The sequence below is a fragment of the Lutra lutra genome, chromosome 14, assembly GCF_902655055.1.
Source record: "Lutra lutra chromosome 14, mLutLut1.2, whole genome shotgun sequence".
NCBI classification, from domain to species: Eukaryota; Metazoa; Chordata; class Mammalia; order Carnivora; family Mustelidae; genus Lutra; species Lutra lutra.
The window spans coordinates 71,225,613-71,236,698 of NC_062291.1; the positions used below are offsets into that span (position 1 = coordinate 71,225,613).

At 35.0% G+C, this 11,086-nt stretch overlaps 1 protein-coding gene across 14 annotated transcripts in view; it reads left to right on the forward strand.

Annotated features, from left to right (window-relative positions):
- The window catches only part of VTI1A (vesicle transport through interaction with t-SNAREs 1A), a 365,858-nt gene that overhangs the window by 86,052 nt on the left and 268,720 nt on the right, over positions 1 to 11,086 (forward strand). For 10 of the 14 annotated variants that reach the window (XR_007122681.1, XM_047702427.1, XM_047702426.1 and 7 more), the window contains exons 4-5: positions 1,973 to 2,050; positions 8,471 to 8,491. The exons of 1 other annotated variant lie outside the window; for it this stretch is intronic. Coding sequence is in view for 12 of the 13 variants with exons in the window: in XM_047702427.1 (XP_047558383.1) it covers positions 1,973 to 2,050; positions 8,471 to 8,491 (99 nt within the window). In the remaining variant the exon portion in view is untranslated. The remainder of the gene's footprint in view (positions 1 to 1,972; positions 2,051 to 8,470; positions 8,492 to 11,086) is intronic. 3 more of the 14 variants (XM_047702429.1, XM_047702438.1, XM_047702432.1) reach the window with 1 other exon arrangement.

An 11,086-nucleotide genomic window follows, 5' to 3' on the forward strand; every position in this document is an offset into this window, starting at 1 on the left:
TACGTGCTGTCTGTGGTGGTAAGAAGTCTGGCATGTTCACAACTGAATGAGTTGGTTCACTCCTGATTTGTTAAGACATTTGATACAGATGTCATTAATGACCTGAGGCTAATGACTTAACTTTGCAACTTTGTCTTCTGCAACATTGTTGGTTTTATTTATCTATTTACAGACTTACTGCCTTTGCTAAGGTACAGGAGATAAACTTGCAACAGAGAAGGGGGCTTAGGGTAGAGACTCAGGGAAGAGAAGGGATGCCATCATGTTTCTACTGAAACATCCTGCAGTTTTTGGATCTTTTTCCTGAGTGTATTCAGAGGGTAGTAAAATGGGGAGGAAATTTTGTGTGGTAGAATGAGTACAGGTTCTGGTTTCATTTTAACCAAAGTGGTCTTTAGAAATTCCATGAGAATGATTTGTTTTTTTGAAAAAAAATTAAAAAAAAATAAAGTGATGTCTAGTTTCGTTTATTTCTATTTACACTCCAGTCAGCCTTTTCAACTAGGTTCTGCCAGAGAGTTGAGCCCTAGTGCCCTTAGGCTTCTATTCGATGTAATGAACTAAACTCTATTTTATGTACCATCCTTGATGGATTAAGAAAATGGTCATTAAAATAATTTTCCGTTTTGTGGTTCAGATAAGGAACCCCAATTGAGAAAGGCTGCAACTTTAACATGATTCAAAATCTATTGGGTTTTCTTGTTAAAGGTCCTTTTAAATTCTAATATGATTTCACATTTAACATATCATGATCTGTATGTTGCAAAGCAGTATAATTTACTGGTATAAAAATCTGATTAAAAATCTTGTTGACTTCTGCTCAAGGATTATGAATAGTCCTTTTTAAACTGTAATAATTTTTCGGATCATAGTTGAATAAGTACGAAATTTTAAAGCCTAAACTGTAGCCTGCAAATAAGAAAAGATTACTATTTCCAAGCTGCCTTTTTAAAATTGATTTTTTTTTTTTTGCTTAGTTCAGAAGCAGAAAAGGCAGCAAAGTAACCTGTAAATCTGCATTTGGATCTGAAAGTGTGATCCTGAAGGAGGATCCAAGGATGGCACTCCAGCTTCCCAACTAACTTTCAGAGCCTTTTTGCTTTTCCAGATGTGTGTACATTTAGATAATTCATAAATTGGGTATAGACACCTGTCCCTCTGACTTTACAGGTCAAGGTCGATTTCTTATAAAACAAAATTTCATTGAGTGAAATGTTGACTCATAGCCTACTTGTCTTTATTTACCAAGACTGAGAACGGTTGACTTAGCCCACTTGCCTTTACTTATTGGGATTGGGAAATTTAATTTGTTCACACACACACACACACACACACACACACACATTACTTTTCCTTGGGCCATTATTTGAGGAGAGCTCGGGGTCATTTAAGTTATTGTTTGGAAATGGGATGGACTTTTAAGCTCTATCTCTTTCTGGCTAGTAACATCACAACAATTCAGGAAATACAGATGAACTATTGTTGAGGCACTCCAGTGTACAGTTGGAGTTATAATAGTATCCTTGAATTAGAGATTTATTTAAAAGACCTATATTGTAAGGTTCACTTCCTGCCACAGTTTTAAAGACCCCCATATACACTTGTTTTAATTACAGTCTGGTGAGTTTTGCCGATAGACGGCTTATATCGCTGTATTTCCTTCAGTGTAGTAGTCTTATTTGAATGACTATGTATAATAACATCCCAGTTCTGATCCACTTGTGAATATTAATGGAGTACTTACACAATGTAGAATTTTTCTTTCATTACTGGCATGTGAAAAACTTCTAATTTACATTAAACTTCTCAAGTTCAAGAACTTTACACAACTTTGGTTTGCAAATCTTAGCAAATAGGTTTCCATTAGGGGGCTCTCGAGGTTTGAGATGATCAGCCTTGATACCAGTAATGCTCCGAAGCCTTTACTTTCTAACGTTCATCTCGCTCTCTCCCTTTTTGTTTTGTTTTATAGAAAAGGTCACGGATTGCCTACAGTGACGAAGTACGGAATGAGCTCCTAGGGGATGATGGGAATTCCTCAGAGAACCAGGTAGAATGCTAATCAGGAAGGCCCGGTGGGTGGCTGGAGGGTGAAGGAGGTCACTGGCACACTGGGCTCTCAAGCTGCTCCTTAACAGTATTAGCAGCAACTCATGTGGAAGCGATACTGTTTAATGCAAAGCTGGAGTCTTAATCAACTTCAAAATGTTTCTTGGAGATCTTACATTTAACCCTTTACCTTGTGATCACTGTCTGCTATCTTTTAAAAAAATCTTTTCTTCTCTTTTCTTTATTATTTAGTACTTAAGGAATAACTTGAAACACACTGTTTGCAGACAAAGCCAAGGTCTTCACCTCAAACACATGTAAAAGGAATAAAAAAGTACATAATGCAGCTTTGATAATAATGCAGTATAATTAAATCAACACTTGCAGCAAAACAAATGAAAGTAAGCTTTCAAAATTCAACAGGGCAGCTCAGTCTCCTATTGTGGAGCTTCTTAAAATACATTCACCAAAATGCAAATTGTGAGCACCAGTGTGGAACTTAGATACTCAGATAGAGGTCCTGCCTCTGTCAAATAATAATAATAATAATAGGAAAAGTCTCCAGTTTAAGATCTGCAGAGGCAAAAAATAAGATACAATTTCTTCTTAAAATGGCCTTAACAACTTGGCTGTCAGTTCTCACTGGATCACACAGCAGTGTCATGAGTCTAATTAATGTCCCACTTCTTTATCTGAATTAATACTGCAGACTTCATGAATTCTTGTAGATAATGTATATAACTTAAAAAAAATATTTGAGAACCTCAGCGTAGAGATGACTTTTAAAGCGTCTCAAACAACCCTAGTGACTTACTCTCTTTGACACTTTTAGAGAAAATAAATGATGGGAACTTCAGAAGCAAGACCTGAATGTGTTTATTAATATTCCTTTGGCAAGTATTGTAAAGGTGTCTACTCTGCCTAAATAAAAATGAACATAAATCATTCATTGAGCAAACCAAAATTTTAATAAGATAGTAAAACATATTAATACACATTATAAAACTTGCATAATTATATTTACCTTTTCAAATAGATTATATTACACCTCTACATATGCTGGAACTATATTACTATCTACTCTAATGTTAATATTGTAAATGGAATGTTGCTTATGTGATTAAGGCCCCCATTCATCCACCCAAAAAAAGGAGGGGGGAGTACAATCACTGAGCTGACTGTATTTGTTTTTGGAAAGATCTCACCTCATCCACTATTTGGATGTTATCAGCTGGAGTTTAGACATGTAAACACGTTAAGATTTGACCTGGGATTTCAGCTTCCCTGATTGAAATGTGAGAACGGCTAAGAGAAAAAAAATTAAGGAGCACATCAAACATAAAAGGGTGGCGGGATGAAGGGTTTTACTCATAATAGATTAAATAACATGAGGATGAGAGAAAAAAATATTGTTTCCTATTTTAAGTGAGATTTAGATTGTTCATATCTCCTGAATGAATCATAATTTTATTTCATATCTTTACTGCAAAAAAAAAGCTCTTTTTTTAAAAGAGCATTCTCTTTTTTGCAAAAAAAGTGAATGCATAGTTCCCATGTCAATTCTCTAGAAAGCTATAGATCTTTCCTTCATTTGAAACTATTGCTTAATATAGAGGAAACAGAAAGGAAGGGGTGTTCCTGTCTAACTCAGACTCCTTTATTCTAATAGATGTTGTAGTACTCTGACAGGGATCCCTTTTTTTTTTTTAAGCATGTTCACTTCTCTTAATGGACATTTTATGTGCCTAAAACATTTGCCTCGTGTACATATAAGTATGACTTTTTTTATGCCTAAAGAAAAATATTCCGCAGAAATAGAGTTCGTATTTTCTGAATTTTTCAAATTATATTCCTGTCACTTTAAAGTGATTACACTGAGATTTCCTCTGGACTTGTATAAATCAAACTTACAAATTCTGAATGTGCTTGGAGAACCTGAAGTTTAGTTGTAAGGAGCTGTCACTTCAATAAATAGAATATGATAAATTATAGTCATGAGACAGTGTAACTATTAGATTATTAGTTATGTGAACTTTTCAGTCCAAAATTTGAATTAGGTTTGAAAGTTCAAAGAGACTACGTTTAACTTCTTGGCTATTTTGTTGCCAACTATAACAAAATTTCTATTCCATAATGAAATGATTAAATTTTATTTTGGGGCTTTTTATCATAATACAGGAATTTAAATCCCTCAAACTAAAACACATCCCTTAGTCAGGAATGGTCACTTGAGAATAACTCTGTTCTGCATCAGTATTCATTCAGACTATGAAATCAAAACAGAAGCTCTCTCTTTAAAGGAAGAAAAGATTTTAAGTTGGCTTTTTATATTAATTTTTATAGCTCAGGGGCTGAGAAGATAGGGTTCTTTTTCTGGGTAGGATTACCTGTAATTTATATAAGAAAATATTTCCTACCCACAACTAAGTTTATCTTCAAGTTAATTGTTGATAAATTGACTTTCAGAACTTTGTAGCCATGTAATATTTAAGATAAGCTTTTAATATACAGATAAAACTTAGAGATAAAATGAAATAAAAATGTATAATTCATTGAAATTGGGATGTATCTCAATTTTTTAAAATTATAGATCAGAAAAAGAAAAAAATAAAGAATTACAGCAGTGGTTGAAAATAGGTAAAATAACTACTGACTCGTTATTTTTGATGCAACATACACATTCTCCCTATAGTGGCTTCTTTGTAGAGATTCAGACAAATGCGAATGCCATAGATACTATTTCTCAATCTGGCCACTTATAATGCATTTTTTTTAGGCATCTAAAACCTGTTAGACACATAATCTGCCAATTAACTGTAAAGTATATTAATTTACACTTACATAAACATTTCTGACATGATTAGAAATGTTAAGATTTCAGCAATTAAGAATTTTTCAAGTACATCTTTAATGTCCCTCATACAGTACACAATTTCAGTTAATTCCAAATTAATCGCTTTGTATAAATTCACTTCTGATTCATATCCATTTCACACACTCAAATATGGCTCATCCCTCATTTACAAAGAAAGGACAAAATTATCTACTTTGCACATTCCAGTATTGTTGGGTCATCAGCTTTCCAAGGACTATTTTCTTAGGCCTTATCATCCTGTTATTTTAAAGTACCAAGTTTTCCATTACATATGGCAAGATTTTAATTCTTTAAGAGAGCTGAGTTTTTGAAATGTAGTAGTTCTGTACTTAGAGTGGAAACTTTAATATTTGTTGCCTTGATTTCGTGTCATGAAAACCATTCTCAGGAAAGAAAAAAAAAAAAAAAAGAAAACCGTGTAGAGGTAAGTCCCCTAATCCCCTTCATAGTGAAGTATGATGATGAGGCACATAAAATGTTCCAGACTCTACTTTTGAACCCTCGTGGTCTCTCAGTTTCCATATGCAAAATTATATTTGATTGGTGAATAAATTTGAGTAAATGAAATTTTAGCAAATCCTAAGTAGAAGGTTCAAATACATGTCTAAGGAGTAGGATATTCCTAAACGTGCCGAAATTTTTGTGGCAAAGCAATATTTAGCAAATATGATTGCTTAATTTTTTTAACGCGACGTTCTCTTAAGTTCCGATTTGAGCTTGCTGTGCATAAAGTGTGTCAAACTTCAGCTACAGACCAGGGGGTGAAGTCGGTCAATTTAATTCCCCAAGATCTAAAGAAGGTCGGTATCATTTCATATAGCCCTGGCAGAGCAGATCATTACCAGGCACAAATCTGTTCGTTACGTGCTGAGGGTTTATAGCAAAATAAATAGACTGTCATCCTAAGTTCAGAAAATTGTGTGTTCGACCCACGATAATGTGTAAAGGGCGTTTAATAGAGTTCAGCATTTATTCGTTATCAGTATGCGGACAGAGACGGCAGTGGCGTTATCAGCTTTAAAAAAAAAAAATCGGTGGTTCTGGGGGTCACGTGCTGCACCGCGCGTGTGTGTGCGCGCGCGCGCGCGCGCACACACACACACACAGGCGCGCGCGCAGGAACCCTCGCGGTCGCCGCAGCACAATTTTGATTCTAGCCACAGCAGAAGGCTTAACCACAAGAGATTCCACTGGTTCAAACCAGCGTAAACCAGATTTTTTCAGCCCACAAAGGAACAGATTACCTCTTGTATCAAATTCTGCATTGGGGGAAAAAAATCTTTGTTTCAAAAAAGATGTTGATTATCATAACTCAACATGGTGGCGTGGCACATTTTCAAGTCGCCTGCGATGGAGCTAGTAACTCAATAAAATACGAAATCACGACTTTCCGTCTAGTCTAAGCATTGTTAATTTTCAAAAATAGACCATCTTTTGTTTACTTGAATGAAAACTCTCAGCCTAACGGGGTGGGGAGGTGTGAAGATTAAAACCCCTCCCATTACCTAGCTTAGCTACAAATCCCGAGTAGGGTTTGAATGCAGCCATGCGGCACAAACGAGATAGAACGTTTTTTGTTTGGAACCTATTGAAAAAACAAATGGGTAGCATTTTTAAACACTCATTGATTATGGCAGGGTGGCATGCCCCAAATGGTCTCCATTGCTGAGGAGTAGTTTTAAACTTTGGCCCTTTAAGTATCATAGTCAACTGAAGAATGGTGCCCCCAGAAAGAAAAGATAGCTGTGCGATCAATTTCCCAGATCGCCTCTTTCTGAGAATTAATGTTTGCCTTTTTCTCCCGTGATGTTCGGATAGCGAAGAGAAAGATTCCTGTGTGTGATAAGCCAGGTGTTCTAGTTTAAAATTTTACTTCTTGGGAAGAACGGTAACCTTTCACGTGAAACGAGATGGAACTCACAGGCACTGGGTGGTTGCTGAGAGGATATTAATTAAAATAATTTCGACTTCCTGTGTATTTTGAAAGGGTGATATTAAAAGTTTCGTTTTCACTAAACGCATTGTGAGACATTACGGAATAGATTCTGTACCCTTTCTATAGAAGATCCACAGCAATTTTGAGTTCTCATTTTTTTGTACTTGAAATACTTTCCATATAACAAATAAAATAACAGTAAGCTGGAACGCATACTGCCTTCCTTGAACCGGAGACAAAACCAGCATTAAGCACTGAGAAAGCCAGGCTATAATAAACATGATACTTTAAGAGAGACTTGTAGTGAGCAATTCATGGCACGTTTTCTCCCAAAACAATAGTTTAATTTATTGGCTTGTATATGTCAAGTGTTATAACAGATGTTACAGATATTTGGATGTTTAAAAATTATCAGCTGTAGCCCTGAATTGGTGAGGATGCAAATTTCAGACCTCCAACGAGGTTTATAGTCTTTAGCAACATAGGTTTCAGTTTCTGTTCATTGCAGAAACTATGGCAGTCATCTCAATTACACAATGATATTTGACTTAGAATACTGTGAAACATAGACACAAACCCAGCGTGTGTGCTCACACACACACAGACACGCACACACAGAATGAGCCAGATATATGGTTCTATCCATTTTCTAGTTTCTGAAGAGTTAAATAACTTGTTTTATCTGTTATATTTAAGGCAAGTAAACACATGTTCTACAGAGGAGAATTAAAACATTATCACAGGGAATTTACCAACAAGTAAAGAGTGTTTTTTTGGTTTGCAGTTCAGTGAGAACAGACCGCAGTACAAACGAAATTAAGAGAGCTTATAGCTCATGGCTTTGAGATGGCCCGGTTTACAAGAAGAAGAAAATTAGAAAATGAAGAAACTTCAAAAATTAAAAATAAAAAAAAACCACCATATGATTGCAGGAGCCTCTTAAGCAAAACAAATCCTAGAAATTAACTCTGATACACACAGTATTTCTAAGGACAGTGAAATATTTTGATACTATGTCCTAAATATTATCTCTCCTGGCATGCCTTTTTAAAATAATGTTACCTCCTAATATAATCCTATTACTAGAGTGGGCTCATGTATGATATTAATTAACATAATTTTTTTTTTAATATTTATTGGGACAAAAGCATGAGCTATTAATCATTTTCACTTGCAGGTAAAATCCGAAATCAGTTGTCAAGATTCAAAATAGAGAAACATCCTGAAAACTTGTATATACAAAACCTCTTCAGTGGTACATTCTTAGAAGAGAGGAACAGTAAACTTGTTTTCTTTCTTTATAATATAGACTTCTATGAAGCCGTTCCCCTTTATTTCATGATGGTGTCTTAGATGTACTTTAAAAGGGAATTTCACACTATTCTCTTTGTTTAATGTGACAGTGTGAGAAAGTGATCTTTATTCGTTCAAAAAACTCTGCATGTAGTCTATGTTTAGGTTCTTTTAATGTGTTTGTCTGTGATTTTTAAATGCTAAACATGTAAACAGATAAATTGTCAATGTTAATTCTGTATCCTGTCACACAACTGATCTTTCTTTCCTGCCATTTCTTTCCTTTTTATCTTTTTTTTTGTGCATTCATGTTGCAGTTGATAAAATTACGTGAAGAGGTGAGTATTTCCTAGCTTGCTTTTTTTTTTTTAATTCTGCTTTTTCCTATAAAATTGAGTTTCTAAATCTGAAGTAAGATCTTTGGATTCATTTTTTTTTCCAGGAAAATTTACACAAGGCAAAAGTATTGATTATATGGCTAGAAATGTTCTCTGCTGACTATCTTTTTTAAAAAACAAGTAAACCCTAATCATGCTTATCACAGTGATCATTGTTGGTTGGCATCCGGATAAAATTCATATTTTAAAGGCCAAAAAAGGGGGAAAAAGGGGGAATATCTTTAAACTTCATCCAAGTGTTATATGGACTAATCTCAGATTTGTTTTATTTGTATTTGTTTTTCAAAGAAGTCAGTGTGATTAAAAATGTGTTTTTTTCTGACATTCCAATTTACTGAAAATTCTTTTTAAATAGACTCTTTTCCCTCACCCAAAATTCTTAAGTTCAACACGATAGCATGTTTTTAGGGAAGCACACATTTGTTATAAATACTCTACTAGTTTGTGTACACAGATACTTAAGAATAGCCAAAGCTCTCCTCATTGTTAAAACACTTTTCTTTTTGTAGGAAATAGCACCCAAGTGAGTTCTCATTTTCCTGAGTTGCTGGCCTGTTTTATAATGCATCTCCAGACTTTTTTGTGGCCCAGCAAATATTTACAGCAATGTTTATCATTGTATCCTTGTACCAGTGAGGGATGCTGAAAGATTCTGGTCTTGTTTTTGTTTTGTTTAATTAAGCCACACTTAAATATGTTTTGGTATTCTTTTTCAGAGAAAAAACAGGTATATGTTTTACTTAGGGAAGTTGAGTTTTGTTATTTTTATATTAGAGCATAAAAGAATGGCCCATGTCACAATTTGAAAGCTCTCTAATTGTTTATAAAGAGTACCTTGAATTATTTTTGAGTTTAGATTAATTGCATTGATTTTTTTCCTAGAATTTTTTTATTGGTATGTCATCATTCTATTGGTGATGTGAATGCTACATGAGAGGCTTGTAGACAGTGGTTTTCACCAACTCTTTTGATTTAAGATGATCTAGTGACGTCCTCTTATAGTAAAAGTAGTAATGATCTATAACATAAAGGGTGAACATATAGGAAACCCTTACCCTCCAACCTTCTCCTGGTTTTTTTTTTTTTTTTTTATGGAAGCAGATATATATGCTAAATGAGTATCATCAATTGCAGTTTTGATATATGAAATTATTCCTGAGATGAGTGATACTCAACATTATTTTCCTGCAAGACAGAATATCTGCTTCTGTGTATTTGCATAGGCTCATGCTTAGGTGAAGAATCTGAATTTTCACATCTTAATGGAAAAAACAATAGGACTGGAAAACCTGTGTGTGAAGAAACTACACAAAGCTCTTCTTAATTTAGTGAATATAATTTTAAAAAATATAGGCCTTATTACAGTCAGCATTTTTGGCAGATTTATTTTGTTAAGCTGAATAGTGTGGACTTAGAAATCTTAATTCTAAAAGGTGAAAACACATCTATATTTCTTTTAAAATATGTTTTATTGTGATTTTTGGCTTAATTCTTTTGTTGTGCCTGTAGCAACAGTTTCATCAATAATGGCTCTGAACTGTATGTTTCCAAAACTATAACCTGGAATGGAATTATACTTGGAAGAATTAGATCATTCAACTAATAGAATAATATACTCTGGAATATTCTTTTAAGTCTTTGATACAGATGTAGCATTGATATTTGTAAAAATAGATTACGATGATGACAGTGCCTTGGTATCTGGTTTGCTCAGAAGAGATTGTTTCTGAGCCAGGATTCTAATAGTAATCAAACATTGAGTGAACCCCAGACTTCCTCCTTGTACCACTCCTAAGAACACAAGCACTCATCTGATTCAAAATAGGATGTTTGGTTGTGTTTGGATACAAAGTATGCCCCATCCCTTCTTTGGGATGGTCTTTCCCGGCTCAGTTCTGGGAAGCAGGCATGCTTGGAGGCAGGCTGGTGTGTGCAGGGAGCTGAACTGGTTGGTGTTGGCTGTGCTGAGCCCTGCATCTGAATCCTGCCTTTGCAGCTGTCCACACTGCACAGCTCCTCACGCAAGTGGAGCTCTGTCTGAAACTCCTGCACAGCTTCACTTACCTGCTTTGAAAGGGCTGAGGAGAGGGTGAGAGAATGAGTTTGGGATGGAGTGTGGGGGCAAGTTGAAAGCATCAGCTGCTACTGTAGTGTATTTCCTTTCATTTTCAGAGACCAGGGCAATGCACAACTAAGGGAACAATGTAAATAGCGCAGCTGTTACAAGAACTTGATTTTAGCTTGACTTAAGTGAAGAGGTTCCAAAATACAAAGTGAGGTCCTGCTGGAAAGCTGCTGGTAAACTGGGAGTCCTCTTGTGTGCAGATTTACTCTGATAAAATTGAACTGTCCTGAAGACGAGTTACTTCCATTAGTTAGGAATATGCATTTTTTTTGTAAAGTTCTTTTAGAAATTTTGCTCCCTGTTAGAGCCATACACGTAATCATCTGTTCTGGCTCTCTTTCGTGGAATTCCAAGAATCATTCTAGATTTAAATTCTTTGATTCTTACATTATCTATTATCATATAATTAG